Source organism: Lygodium microphyllum, chromosome 15 (genome assembly GCF_053477565.2).
Source record: "Lygodium microphyllum isolate KBCC chromosome 15, Lygodium_microphyllum_v1.1.10, whole genome shotgun sequence".
Lineage (NCBI taxonomy): Eukaryota > Viridiplantae > Streptophyta > Polypodiopsida > Schizaeales > Lygodiaceae > Lygodium > Lygodium microphyllum.
In genome coordinates this window covers 105,178,794-105,194,714 of record NC_141149.1, presented here as the reverse complement: position 1 = coordinate 105,194,714, position 15,921 = coordinate 105,178,794, and the positions used below count along the sequence as shown (strand labels likewise).

At 41.4% G+C, this 15,921-nt stretch overlaps 1 protein-coding gene across 3 annotated transcripts in view; it reads right to left on the bottom strand.

Annotated features, from left to right (window-relative positions):
- Positions 1-15,921, bottom strand: part of LOC148024859 (helicase-like transcription factor CHR28) — a 93,229-nt gene that overhangs the window by 45,747 nt on the left and 31,561 nt on the right. For all 3 annotated transcript variants that reach the window (XM_087694528.1, XM_087694527.1, XM_087694529.1), the window contains one exon: positions 6,035-6,165. In XM_087694528.1, the coding sequence (XP_087550654.1) occupies positions 6,035-6,165 (131 nt within the window). The remainder of the gene's footprint in view (positions 1-6,034; positions 6,166-15,921) is intronic.

The following is a 15,921-nucleotide window of genomic DNA, read 5'->3' as shown; positions in this document are numbered from 1 at the left end:
ATGGGGACCTTACGGTCCATAATAGCCTAAACTTTGCATCGAACTTGAAAGACATTGTCACCTTAATAACCTACACAAAAACAAGGGCAGCCCCCTCTGACTCTGCAAATGGTGCCTAATAGGGCTTCCTCCACTCGTCCCAAATGTGTTTCGATCCTCGAAGGCAATGAAACCTCAAAACCTGCTCCAAAAGGCTAAAAACACAATCTTTTCTTCTTCACGAATAGCAAAAACATGCAAAAAACAGCAACTTGCTCCTCTCCCACGCTTCACATGTTCACCTCAAACTCCAAACGCTGAAAATGCAGCCCTTCAATCCTACTTGGATACATGTCAGAGTGCAACAAATGTGAAAGTGTATGGACAAGACTGAAAGACAATGGATAGAGAGAAGGAGAGAGAAAAGAGATAGTAGAACGTAGAAATATGCAGTAACCAAATGCTGAAATGAAGATGGAAGATATACAAATGGTTGTCGAAGTATATCTGTGTCTGAAAAATGACAAGGGTGGTAACATATGCAGGCTGCCTATAAATAGGCATAAAGGAATACAATAAAGTAATCAGGTCGACCAGTTTTTAACTGGCCAATTGTTGCCAAACTGCAATCACTGAATAAAATAATGAGAAGAATGCTGCGGAAATCTGCCAGCTGCTACATGGCAACCTGCTGGACCTACTCGATTGCCCAGTGAAGCTGGTCCTCGCCTATAGACTGCATAGAATTGTCCAGCCTGATAAAAAAGAAATGTGTAACTCTGCCTGAGAGGAAGGTCATGTGTGTGGATGGGGTGTGTTGTGGTGGTGTGTTCGCGGTGGTGGGTATGGTGGTGGCAGTGGTGTGGGTGCATGAAGGCTTGGAACTTTACCACCCATGTGTCCATTTTGGCTGATAGGTAATATACTTTTGTTTTCAGCTTTTATTTCTAGCCTTCAAAATTCTAGTTTTGTTGCATGCGTTTGCATGCCTATTTCCCCTCATTAAATCCATCTTACTAAGAGGATCCATGGAGTCACACAAAGATTTGTGTAACTGTGAAGGTAGTACTAACTCTTAACTCTTGCTAGCACTACTAAATAGTGACTATAATATGTATATATGGCAATATCAGCATTAATTATACGAAGGAAGTAGTAGCTTATACAATATACAACAACTAGATAGACACTCTCACATACATGTCACACACACACATTTAGATTTTTATTTTTAAATTTTTATTTAAGTATATTTATACTTTTTCGGTTCCCATTTCACCATTTCAAACCAAGACCAAAAGTTTGTTCTACAACTCAAAAAAGTGTTTCCATTTCCCCATTTCCGAAACTCTGAGCAACTATGGTTTTGAGAATGCCAAACCATACACACATTACCCTAAACCTACCTACAAGTGAGTGCACTTGTCTATCCTAGGATGGTTGTGTTGGGCATTCCTCTCACTCCCTTGGACATCTATCCACAGCCACTCCACCAAAAAATTATTCATGCTCTGCTTACGATGTGCCTTCACAACCATTCAAACGCAAGGATTTTCATCCTCTGCTTATCATGCGCTTACCCATCCTCCTTGGACTACTCATATTGTAACCATACCTATGCCTAGTCAGCCCATATACAAATATGGGTCCACTATGCCCACATCTTCAATGCATGGTGGGCACTTTAGGACACATCTTTAAGTGTACTCCAATCCTCCACCCTACCCTCCCTACTCACCACTCAACTCTCACTCCAATTGCTACAGCCAAGAATGCTTTTAGTGATAAGTCTCGTTTTAATGGGTTAAATTTCACAACTTGGTCGAACTTAATGGAAGAAGTTCTTGAGTCTCAAGGCCTTTGGGGCCTAGTGGTTCATGTCAATCAATGAATGGCTCACAATGCTACAACAAATGTCAACTTGATATAGGGGTTACTTCTTGAGTCTCACTCATAGTTACAACATTTTTCCCTAGCATCTAATTGTTGGAGTCATCTCATTGACCACAATGCAACAAGAGATCAAACCCAACACATCACTCTCGACCATGAGTTGCAATAGTCCCATTAAGGAAGGGGATGATCTGAAAGTCAAGATGGTCGAGGATTGGTGTTTACTCATCGAGTTCGCCACCACTTGTTGACCTAAGTCAAATGAGGATCAAGTCACATTATTTTTAAAGAAGCTGACTTCTAAATGTCAACTTCATGCAATAAGTTATTTCATTGTCCCACTCTCCATCTTTTACAAGTTCAAATGACCAACTCTTGCGTTGTGCAAGGTTGCATGACTAAGACCTCTCCCATATTGTCCACTTCAAAAGGGGTTTCAGTGTCCTCTTCCTCAAAGTGGAAATCCAAAGGTGACAAAAACTCTCTAGAAGGGAAGGCAAGTTCTAATAAGGGTGACACCCCTTCTTCAAATGAACAAGAATCTAGACCTATCTAGCAACAACTCCCTACAAAGAACATGTTTTGCACTCACTGCCAACACTTGGGTCATGTGGACGAGTGTCATAACAAGGCCAAGATCTTCCCCCTAAATCATCACCACAGCAAATTGCAATTACACAGTTAGTACTCTCCTTGGTAGCCAAGAGGGCATCCTCCAAAACTTGCACCTAGTCCCTAAATCATCACCAAAGCAAGCGCAATTGCATAGGTACTACTCTCCTTGGCAGCCAAGAGGGTGTCCTCCAAAACTTGCACCTAGAACTCATTTTCCTCCTACTATCCACCCACCTCAATGGCACACCATTTGACATGTGGCATATGGACAGCCCCTCCACCCCCATCTTTCAAGACACCTAAAGGTCTATGTGATTGATCTTGCACAAGACAGCCCCTCCACCCACATCTTTTAAGAAACCTGAAGATCTAGGTGATTGATCTTGCGCACCAAGCATGTTAGAATTGAAACCAAACGCTCGAAATAGCCACTCTTACGAGGTCTTTTGATGCAACCGCATTTAGATCAATTTCTACTCCCCACCATGATTTTCCTTGGTAAAGATCTGCTAAAGGACATGCACAATGACCAATGGTGCCCACACCATTAGGCTAGCACCTTGTAGGCCCCTTAGGATACACTAGGCTAGTCTAGAATTACTTGTACTCTTAGTTCATTAGCCCATTGAGTTGGGTCCATGGGCTAATTGTACTTTAGACTACTTACCTTACCTTTAGGATTTTTATCTTTTGCTACACACATTCATTTACTCCATTATTCATTCATTTTCATTCTCCCACAACATCTTACTCTTACATTAGCTTTGTTTTTTTTTTCTTTTTCCTTAGCATCAAAGCATCTCAATATGAAGAACTAGTATGTGGGTTCTAATCTTCTCTCATACTTACATCCTAGGTTTTGTATTTTCGTTAAGGACTAACATGGCAGGTTTGCAGTAGTTGTCCTTGCTACATGAAGGCTTCATCTCTCGAGGTGGATCTTGAAGCATATCTTGATGCTGTTACAACAGCTTCTTCTCCCTAATGAACTGCTTCTTCATCCTCCTCTTGACTTCACATGGTTCTCAGCACCAAACTCACATCAAGCTCCTCCTCCTCCTCCTTCGATATCGACATCCACATATGAGATGGAGCTCATACCCTTCACTTGGTACCTACAGGTTTGGGCAAGCATTATCTTCAAAATCAGCATCCCTCCCTGTGTATCTCCCCCTTTGCATTGCACAATCTTCACATCATCTTTGTAAAAGGGCATTTGAGGAAGTCAATAATTTCCTGATGGGGCACTATCCAAGTGGCACCTTGCTGCATGAGCATTCTCATTTGCCTTGTGTAGCATTCTTCTATGCATCTCATTGTGTAGAACACCCATGAGTACCCTGCTCACTTCAGATTCCTCCTATGATCTAATCACCTACATGTCTTTTCATACCTCATCATCCTAACTTTATCATCAAAACCCTTACATATCTGCCCATCATTATTAGCTGCCTCCATGACCATGTGAAGGCTTCCCACACTTGCATTTTGTTCAATTATCGTCGCCATCACTCCAACACCTATCAAAGTCTCCAGCTGCCACCCTACTCACAATCTGGTCGACCGTTTATACCAAAACAGGCTACCCTACTATTAACCAACATCTAGAGGTCATCCACATTGTTGACATCACCTTCCACAGCTATGTTTTCACCAAATCAGGCTGCCCAGCCTGCTACAAAACACTAGACTTTGGTTGATTCCATATCTATAAATAGAGTGTGTGCTAAGGTCACTTGTATCCCTTTCACCATCCAGTCTGCCCATCATTACCAAGTGCTCCAATGCCATCACTCAAGCTCCCTTTGTGACTACTCCAGCCCTTATCAAAGAGTTTCCAACTGCCACCTTGCTCATCATGATCTAGGGGACTGCTGCATTTATATCAAAACAGGTCGCCCTACTACTGATCATCATCTGGAGGTCATCCACATTGTTGGCATCAGCTTCCACAGCTGGATTTTCATCAGATGAGGTCACCCAGCCTACTGCCCTTCACTACTACCTTTTGCCATCAATCATACAAGATGCATTTCACTATTTTCATCACTCCCTTATCATCACCTAGCCAATGGTCTGCTCTAGATGGCTGCTGACCAAGTCACCTTGACTACCACGTACAAAGAAGACATCCCAAACTTGAATGTAGAATGTGGGAAAAGCACCCCTTTTAAACAATAATGCTGATACTAAAGGAGAGGCAGAGATGGTGGTAGTTGACATGCTGAACTTTCATACTCGAGGTAGAAGAAGATGAAGCACCTCGACTAGAACAATCAATGTTGGAGAAGCATTTGCCATTGTAACTTCAATGGTGCGTAAAGCTCGGTCTCAACAGAGGAAGCCTACCTACTAGTCGAAGTAGGACTCAACCAAGAGAGAACAAGGAGACACCAAGGGAATGTCGAAAGACCATGCCTCTAACCTAGTCAAGACCAATGGATTCCTACAATGTTAGTCCTTAGCTAGAATACAAACCATCATGTAAAACACCAAAAGAGGGATTAGAACAACCTACATACCAGTGCTTCATATTGAGATACTTTGCTACTAAAGTAAATATGCAAAGATAACCCAAAAGAGAGAATGCAACCGAAGAGAAAAGAGATGAAGACCAAAAGCATTGCTTAGCTTGAGGAGAATTATCCTATGTACTTGACTCAATTAGCCTAAAGAGCTAAGTGGAAAGAAAAGAGGTAGACTAGTGGCTAGCCTAACTTACCTTAGAGGGCCTAGAGCAATCTAGCCCAAGGGTAGGGCCACCATCACATACGTTCTTTGGCAAGTCTCTACCAAGGGAAATTTGGTCAAGTGGGTGAAGCCACAAGGACTATTGATGCATCATGTGTCCCCGTAAGAGTTACCAAATGGACTTAAGAACTATACGATAAGGTCCACAAGGCCAATCAGCCATGCCTTCAAGCGTCATGAAAGGCATTGACTAAGACGAATGTCTATAAACCATACTATTGTTAGTTATTTTATCATCTCTATGTGTTTCAGCCCTCAAAATCATATTGAACACCTAATATTGAAATTTTTGGTACAAAATTTGACTTTTGATTGCCTAGAACTGCTATTTCTATAAAACAACAACCAAAACTTGAGATTTGATTGTCTTAAATTGCTATTTCTATAGAGTAAAAGTATGGGTATCTAAAGACATCCATATAACAATATATAGCAACATGCAATAAGGTACCTCTCAAGTCGAGGATTTTATCACTAAATCATGATCAATTTTTTGAGAGAGGGGTCTGAAAAAAAAATCATTGTTTATCACTCATCACCAAACTGGTCACTTAATTGACTATGCTCTTCTCAGATCAATGTCGGCTGCATCCACACCCTATGTCAAGCATGTCACTCTCAAACTAACCAAATGAGCTACCACTTATAGTCTCTCTTTGAGCCTTTCAAATTTCCCTAGAGGCAATCTGAATCTGCCAAGTAATTGTGTGCTTACAGCAACTTCAACTTCTGTAAATCTAGGCAGCTGAAACACAAGGGATTTGATATGACCCATGTCTGCATATATTTTATCTACCTGATATGTTTTACGAAACTGAACTTCAAGCTGTGTGTAAAAAGCCTGTTCTGCAAAGTTGAACTCAATGTGCTTCAAGCTCACTGATTTTTTTGGTAACTTTATAATGGGCTTGCCATCAATACAAGTGGCTGCAAATTTATGTATCAAACGTCAGACTTCATATGATCTGAGACAAGCAACCCCACAACAAAAGAAAGATAAACCATCATTTGAAAATACAAAACACAAAATAGAAATTTGAAAAACCAAAGCAATTAAATAACATCATTAAGCTGCAGATCTCTTCTTCATATTCCACTTTTTTAAATGCCTCAATTAGGCCACATCCTTCTCCTAGAAGATGCATATTGATCACCCAGCAGATTTGACTTTACACCACACTTCCAAAGGTCTTAATGTAACATTCACAATAGTGAGTTGCCAAATAGCCACAAACACGGTGACTTGACCATTTGCAATAGTGAGTGCCCAATAACTAAAGTCTTGAGACAATGTCCAGCTCCATTTTCAGCATGCCAATATTTTGTCCCAAGGGCCACACTATTTTACTCACTCATGCACATTGACACAAATTGATTAGCTTCCTAGAATTGCCTATATATAATATAGTGTAGTGCATGTTCACTTGTACACAATGTATACAAAAAGTCCATCCTATGTTTTTCTCCCCTACCGAATATTGCTGACACTGCTGTAAAAGTGAGTCGTGCTGCTGTAAGTACTGCAGGGCAGCAACCGACAGCTGGACAGAGGGGTGGCATTGAGCCTGAGATGACGGCAGCACCAGCAGCAGAGGCAAGGGAGTCACTGAGGCTAATGGGCAAAGTACACAAGCAGCAGAGGTGGTTCTGCAGGGACGGGAGGAGCAGACAGCACTGGTGACGCTTCAACTCTGTCAGAAGCTGGGGAAGCACCTCAAGAGGTGGAAGAAAAATGTGGCAGTACTCGGTGTCAGCTGGCAGAACTGGAGAAGGCAGCACAGGAATTGAGCAGGCAGCAGCTTCAAGCTGCAGGGCAGCATCAAGGTGGTGCTGCTGGGGATCAATGGAGGCGACCAGATGGCAACAGCAGGTGGAGAGGCAGTGCTGCAGGAGAAGGTAATGAAACAGGCCGAGAATGCCAAATGGCTGGATCTGCTGGTCAGCCATCAGACAGGAGCCAGTGGGCAGCCCTGGTTCGCTTAAGGTGGCCTACTGCAGAGGCAGATGTGTGGACGGCGCTCCAAGGGTTACCTACAAGGGCAACAACCAGCCAAGTAAGGCAGTAGGGAGCAGGACAGAGTAGCACCTGAAGGGAAGAGCCTGCAGAAGTTGGGCCTGCTGCATTACAGAGGTAGCAGCAGAAGCTGAAGATGGTTCTCCTGTTGGCTGGGTGGCTACAGCAGAGGGAGTTTCTGCAGGACCATCACATGATGCTGCAAAGGCAGCAGCCGTGTGGATTGAACGAAATTGTTGCCAAATGGCTAGGAAGGAAGCAGCAGCCATTGTATGACTACCAAGGGCTCAATTGTACAACCATCACCAAGTTTAGATGAGAGCTGCCTCAAGGGCAATGGCTCGAACAGCAGCCTGCCGAGCGTGGAGCTCAATAGCAATGGATGCAAGGGTGGGTGGTAGCTAGCAATGGAGGGCTCTGATACCACAATTAGCCCAAGTAATTGTGAGAGAGAGAGAGAGAGAGAGAGAGAGAGAGAGAGAGAGTATATTAACGTCTCTAAAAGGCCAATGTGGCCTATGAGACCAAAGCAGTACATACAATGATGGTGTGTTTCTCATCTGGAACGAGAAAAAGATGAAAAACATGCCTATAAGACTGAAAAAGAATGAAATAGTGTCCTATAAAAGCGAAACATGTCAGTGATTTGAAAGTGAGAGTAGAGAAAGGAAAACTCTCCATCAATGATATGTCTGTTCTCTAGGGAGGTGTATCTCTGCATGGCTGAGGCATATCGGCATCTGTCTCCTGTGGCGCTCAATGATGGCTTTAATTTGTCTGTGGTGTGGATGTCTAGGCCTTCGTCCGGGTGGACGTGGGCGCCTAGACCGGCTAAGTGCCACTGCTCTATCCAAAGGGACACCTATAGAAGATGAGGTCCAATGATGATGTACTCCTGTAGGCTGTGTGGCAGTAGTAGTGGTATCTGCCATACTCTGTCGTGTATCAGTGAAAAAGTCAGTAACTGCTCTCTGTCTATGTGAGCCGAGCTGTGGGGGCCTCCTACTCTGTAGAATTGTTGCTCTGCGCCTCTAGAGCTCCAAGAGGAAAAATCCCAAGCATCTCTGATCCTCAAACTGCAAGATCCGTCTCAGGGGTCCAAAACCCTCTCGAAACAGACAGTGGTATCTACCTCGTATGTCATAATATACAGTGCATCGGCAAATGTAGTGTTCCTCTGTCTCTGGCTCTCTGTCGCATAGTGGGCATATGCGTTCTTCTGTTTGTATACCCTCCCATCTGCCTATCTCAATCCTCAGGTGGTGGGATGAGGTGCGGATCTGACCAATAACTGTGCGTAGTCCATGAGGCAGCTGTGTGTCCATGTAATTGGGTCAGGTGATGAAACCATCCTCAGATACCTGAAGGAAGTGGGTCTGGTAGTGTGCCATCCTCGTGCCATGGGGGGAGGGGGGGAGGGGATCCAGGTCTTCTCCGTATCTAACTTCAATATGTCTGCTCTGATCACATGGTTTAGCTCTGATCGGCTTAGGTCAAGTGTAGGGCAATCCAGGCTATAGTCAAAGGGGGGTAGTCTATCAATCTACAACCCATGTAGACTCATCCATGTACTCATCTGAGCATACCAACAGTGTCTGTCACCGTCTGCTGCTAGTTGTCTAGAAGAGGCCAGGGCTAGCCGTGGATATCTATCTTGGGGGAGCTCCCATAGTCTATGTATGAAAGTCACTGCTTGGACCAAGGCCTTAGCCACCATGGGTGATGCTCCCAACTCAGCTCTGATAATCTCATGTGGGTTCGAGCTCTTCGCTCATATCATGCGTGAGATCATCATGACCAGTGGTCTTTCCATATGCTCCCATCCATCATAGTATTCCTTCTCTGGTCCATCATGGTCTCCCAAAGGCTGTCTCCTCGTGTGAAAGAGACTCGGACCCCAAATAGCTGCCCCATATAGAAGTGTGGGTGTAACCAGGGTGTCAAAAAGCCACAGTTTGGTGCACGGCTCATGAAATTGTATGTGAGCACATTGCCTCTCCAATGCACCTAAGGCTGCATATGCTTTTGCCAAACGAGCCTCTGATGTCTCTCTCCAAGAGAACTGTGGTCCCTTCAATGTGACCCCCAAATAGACATACTGACTAACCATCTCCACTGGCTCTCCATCAAAAGTAAACTGGTGCTCAGCTCTTGTCACCCAAGCAGCTGAAGTGTTAAATACCATAACTTTAGTTTTCCCAAGGTTCACCTTAAGATCTCTATCTCTGCAAAAAGCTGATAATGCATCCAAGTGTCTATTTAGTCCCTCGGGTGAGTCAAATATAAGTACAATATCATCGGCATAAAGCAGGAATGGTATCAGCACTCCAGCCAGCTCCGGCCCCACCAGTCCTATCCACATATTCTGAAATTTCATCTATATACAGCCCAAAAAGTGTCGGTGAAAGTGGACAGCCTTGTTTCATCCCAATGGTGCTATTGACTGTATCTGAGATGCCCTCAGGTGTTCGTACTCTGCCTGTCACTGTCTCATACAGGGCATAGATACTCCACTATATCTCTGCGGGCACATCAATGTTTTGCATTCTTCTCATGAGTCTAGCACGTGGCACTGTGTCAAAGGCCTTGCAAAAGTCCACAAAACAGCAATAGATCTTTTTCTTGAATGCCTTGCCTTCTTCAATGATTGCCCTCAACGTAAAGATATGGTCTAGAGTTGTATATCCCCTCTTGAAGCCAGCCTGGCCTTTTGACCTCAGGCCATGCATCTTGGCCCATTCACTCAATGCTTGTTCCACGATAGAGCCATATATCTTGGCCAGCATGTGTCCAATCATGATAGTTCGGTAGAGAGAGAAAGAGAGATGGAGTGCAGAAACTCAATCACAACAATGAAGGATTGTTCTCAACTGAATAAATCAAAGTACAATGAACAGTATCACAATAAATGTGCTAAAATGCACAAAATGTCTTTAAATAGAAAACCCTAGGGCTAATTGTACTAAGTGTCCTAGTAAACCCTAGCACCAGCTGTGCTAGGTGTACTAAGTATCCTAAGTGACTTGAGACTAGCTAGGAAGCCCAAGCCACGGGAGAGAGAGCATCAACGGGTAGCCCATGAAATGGCCAATAGGAGGAGGCTGGGTGCTGATGATAATGAATGACGGTACTGAGACAAGTAGAATAGGGATGTCACAAAAGTTGGATTGTGGCCATCCCCCCTTGGCCCCTTTTATAGAGTTTTGTCGGACTCTTGTCCCACCAAAGCTCAAAAATGGATATTTAATTCTGTTATTCTGGTTTTGACAGCTCTTCTAGGGCCAAATAAATTAGCCTATAATGTTGTAATTAGTAGATTTTTCAATGCTTAATAGCACCCACGAGTGGTATTTTATCCTACCAAAATTAATTATTAGATTTTCCATTGCTCAATTGGCCAATAATGTTGTTCTTAATTAATTTTCCAGCTTAACAGCCCCCCAAGTTGAGGGGGACCAACAAAGTGGAGTTAAGTTCAAAGCTTCTACCATATTCATAGAAGATCAAGGTATTTTAACTGTCGGAGATTCTCTGTCAGAAGATCAGCATGTGTTTACTGTCTTTAGTTTATCCAAAAATACAAAAGCAACAAAACAGAAAGGAATACCCTTACATACACCTAGGATATATTGCTATAGGTATTATCCCCCTCTTTAGAAAAGGCTTAAATGCATCTTGTATGGCGACAGTCTTAGACACGCGCCATTTAAATTTGCATGATATGATAGTTGGAGCTACAGTATCACCACTATCAAATGGCCCCATCTTTTTTGAACTAAAACCAAATTATGTTATAGCAGTTGATGATCCTTATCTTCCAGAACTTCTTATGTTACATATCAGAACTATAGGTTTGCAAATGAAAGCATCCTTTGCACATCTTGCAATTCAATATAGAATGGTTTTCCATTGTATGTCTTTAGCTATCCCAGAGTGATAGAAGGGGTTAACTCTTCTAACGACAAAGGCCAAACCATCATCATGAAGTCAGATGAGGTTACACAAAGGTTTTTACTTGATTGTGTAAATTGGTCGGAGATAGAGTTGCCTACTGAATGGCAACTGGATATTAGCTCTATTAGAAAGAAAGAATTACTTTCTTAAAAATTTATAAAGGTTCAAAATATAAAAGGGAAAACATTATTGCTTCCGCAAAAACAGATGCTTACAAATGCCCCTCCAAACCAATCATCTTCAAAAGCAATAATACAACCATAGCTGAGGGTTTCTCCCTCTCAGAGAGCAAACACTTTAAAGTTTCACACTTAACAGTGCTCACATGACCAAGTTATTCGTGGATCTGCCAACATTGTAAAAAGCTCATTGAAAAGGCTACATCTTCTGTAATCAATGCTCTTCAGACTTTTGAGTATGAAGAAAATCATTATAAGGCAGTGCCTTATCTGCGACCCCAGGATAATAATCCTTGGACAGCAGAACTGCAAGCAGTCAATTGGACACATCTGGCATTAATAGGACTCATTGAGAAAATGAAATTTTTACAGCAGATCACAAATCAATTACTTGTCCTCTACCAGCAAATACAAAAAAATACTATTGCAAAACCAGCCACAGCCAATGTTTCTTCAGCAATAGTTCCAACACCAAGCAATTCAACAAACTGGTCTACTTTCTCAAACAAACGGCTAGATAAAGGCTGGACATCACATTTCTCCTCTCCATCAACCGGTACATTGAATATGCATTTTTCTCTCAAGGGTAAAGAGAAAGAAATCATACCCACAGGAAAAGGTACCTCCAAGTCTACTCAAGGCCCTACTACACCCATACTTCCTAAAAATGATTTATTATGCTATAAAAATCTGCAGGACACAGATTACCCCGAAGATAACTTACAACAGATTCAAGACATTTACTGTCAACCTACAGGATCATGGTTACACACATCGCACGAAACACAAGAACCACCACTATTCCAAAGTCCGATCCAGCCAGGATCAACAGCACTTGATTTATCAGAATATCTGGAATTTATGTTTCCAGATTGATCAGAAACTGATTATAAAATGGCTTTTGATGGCATTGATCTTGACCTAGAAAAAATCAAAAGGTTAAGAGAAGAAAACAAAGTTCTTGATCAAATCCCGAATGCATATCTACAAGGGTACAGTGCTGTAGATTCTTTTTTTCTTCACAAAGACATCCTCCCCAACCTGAGTCGAACGCATCGGTACAGAGAATGAGCGGATGGCCAAAGGGCAATCTTAATGGGGGAAGATTGCTAATTAGTTTTTTTATGTTTGGGATGGCCAAAGTATGGATATTTTGCCAGTGAAAATTATACTTTCTTGGTAAAAGATATAACTCCTTTGAATATATGGCAATATTAGGAGTGGATGAATTTACCCAATTTAAACAACCTAAAAATTGTTGTAGTTGTTTAATGGAGGTTAAGCTGTCTGGCATGTCCAAAATTTTCTTCAGAACATGGTCTTGTAGTTTGATCTGCCCCTGGGTTATTTCAATTCCAAGAAAGTCAATAGAAGTTTGAAACATTAGGGACTTTGTAGGTGATAAAACTATTCCAGCTTCTTCTACAGCAGTAGCAACCTGAGAAAGATGATCCAAGTGATCTTGGATGGTATTTGGAAAAACCAAGATGTCATCTATGTATGTTAGGCAAAAAACAAATTTGCCGAAAACAGAATCTGTCCATTCTTGAAATTTCGTTGGAGCAACCTTGATGCCAAAAGAAAGAACTGTCCACTGATAATGGCCATGGGGAACGCAGAAAGCGGTTTTGTAACTATCTGTTTTTTTTTGCGGCAATTGCCAAAAACCAAATTTAGATCAAACTTACTAAAAAAATTGGCTTTTTTTATTCTTTTTAGAAGCAAATCCTTCAAAGGGATAGGGTGTCCATGCCCTATGAGATATTTATTGAGGCTTGTAATTTATCACCATTCTCTTTTTACCTCGCTTTTGCTCCGAGTGCTTATTGACATAGAATGCCTGACAAGCCCACGGAAAATTTGTAGGTTCAATCAATCATTTTTCTAATAGAGACTTTATTTCCTCTTTACAGAGTACTAAGTCTTTTTCTTTCATTCCTTGATGGACAGCCTTTGTAGATACAGCATTTGGCAGGATTGGCAAAGAGATAGCAAACTTTTCTCTCTTCTCCTTATAGACCAAAGGATCTTCATGCATGAACTGTTGAACCCTTGATTCCATGCTTTTTATCTGATCCTCAAATTTCTTCATTTCCTGCTTTATCCAATATTCCCTTGCTGCTAGTTTGTCAGGGCCAGTAGTTTCAGTGATTGAGTAAACTGATCTACCAATCTTGGAGAGTAGGGATAGTTCTGCCTTCTTGTACTGGTAAGTGATACCAAAACGATTTGACCAAAAAGTATATGGGACAAGATGTTGAAGAATATGAGTATCGATCAAAAGATCGTACCGCATCTGGCACATGAGCTGAATTTCAATTGGCACTTTTATTTTGCCAAAATGGAGATAGGCCTAAGTCACATGAATAAGAGTGATTTTCTTATTATTTGATAGCTCCACTATGATTGGAGTGGTAGCTTTGATGTATTTTCATGGAAAAAGCTCAAAAGGGGCAATGGTTAAGCTTGAATCTATTTCGAGCAGGGCATTCACATACAAGGAAAACTGTGGCATGTTTTTTAGTTGAACACATACCATGGGGATAGGACCGCCAGTATCCAAGGCGTTGACCTTGAATGTTTGTTCTTTGCTTACCCTAATTTGATTGACTGGGGCTGTTGGTATTGAAGTGCTAGGAGCAGCTTTTACCTGGGAGGTAGAAGATATATCTTGAAGATCTCTTAGAATAGCTGTTGTTCCTTCTGCTAGTTCTTTCTGGTAGAGAGAATTCTTCTATATACCTTGCATAGTGAATGTACTTCTTGTTGCATTTGGGTAAATGCCTTTACTATTTCTTCACCGATTTGCTGAGTAGCATTTGTTGTGGGTGTTAGAGATTGAAATAATTGTAATGCAGTTATGGGTTGATACATGCTTTCCAACTTATGTGGCACAAACATATTGGCCTGGTTCTTTGTGTCTCGTCCCAATATACCTAGTTTAGGCAAGTCATAAGGGTTAGCAAAAAATTCTTATCTAAGCTTATCCTTATGTTTCTTATCCTTGGAGAAAGATGTATCTATATCAGAATCTTCTGTTGATTCAAAGGAATCAACTTTCTTTTGTTTCCCTTTTAAGTCTTTTGGAAAACCAAATTTGGGATAAGAACTGAAAGCTGAAGCCATAAACTTTTGCTTCTTGTCTCCTCGAAAATAAGACTTATGAGCATTGACAGGATAAAACTTGAAGAAACAATTGTGTCTTCGTCTGTGACTTCTGTTGCATCAAAAGAATCAGTGGTTGACTCACTTTCTTCTGAAGTACTGGATTCTTCTTTAGTTTCAATCATATCATCATATGAGTAACCATCTGTAGAATAATCTGATGTAGAGTACTCTGATGAATCATCTAATGAATTTGAATCATAGATATGCATATTGACTTTGGCAGAATTGTTCTGCTTCTTCACTTTTTTTAAACATTTGTTCGCCAAATGTGAAGGACTTCCACAAATGAAGCATTTTAGATCCTTCTTCTTTGAATCATTTTTGTGTGTAATCTTCGTATGATGATTTGCCTTTTGACTGTTTGTACGACTTTCTCAAATGCTTGGAGTGTCTGTGGCCAGTGTAATCCTGTTTGTTGAAAAATGATTTAGAATGAGATTACTTTCTGTGATACCTGGAGGAGTGGCGATATCGATGATGCTGGTGGCTGTATTTGGAGAAATTATCACAGTTACATTTTTCTCATCCAAAATCCATATTAAACTTATAAGCTTGCTTGCAGATTGACTGAGGAAACTTTTGATTCAAATGGGTCATTTTTTTATGGTGGCAAACCTCTTTTACTGTTTGTTCAATTGTCTAAATGATTTGTCCCACAATGTCTGTGAAATCTCTGTTTTCTGCTTTCATTTTTTGTTTGCAATAAAATGGGATTGGCTCCGGAAAAAAACAAACTAAGTGTTCTTTCATAGTATTGTCATGTGCTCCCAAACCCTCATATAATAGGTCTCTCATGTAGATCAAATATTCTTTGTACATGCGGGGGTCACAAAGCTTTGACTTGAAGAAAGCTTCTCGAGCTTCCAAAACGTCATCAAGCTTATTTGCCACTAACTCACCCAGTAATAATTCAAAAAATATTTGTACGGGGTCAAGGTTTTGTGCAATGGCCAGTTTTACCTGTGAATGTATAGATGTCCACCAGTGCTTGATGCCTCCCACAAAACCATGGGTAATGGCATTCAGGATATCAATCCTGCTAGTTTGCAACTTGTCAACTATCTTCTGGCCTGCATATGCATACATAATGTAAATCAGTAATTTTCTCTTTTGGTGTTTTCCTATCAATAGACCAAATAGGAAATGAGCCAACTTTCTCAGGAACTCCAATTTTCTTATAGAAATCATTGTGAGAGGTTTTGGATGCAGGACTGGAAGTAGTAGCATTTAATGGAACAGTTGGAGTAACAAAACGCTGATGTTGGTGAGCATTCATTTGGGCTTAAGAATGCTTGAAGGGGATTTGGATCTGTGAGGATTAATAGGTGTAAATTCTTCTTCTATTACACTCTCATCATCTTCATCTGA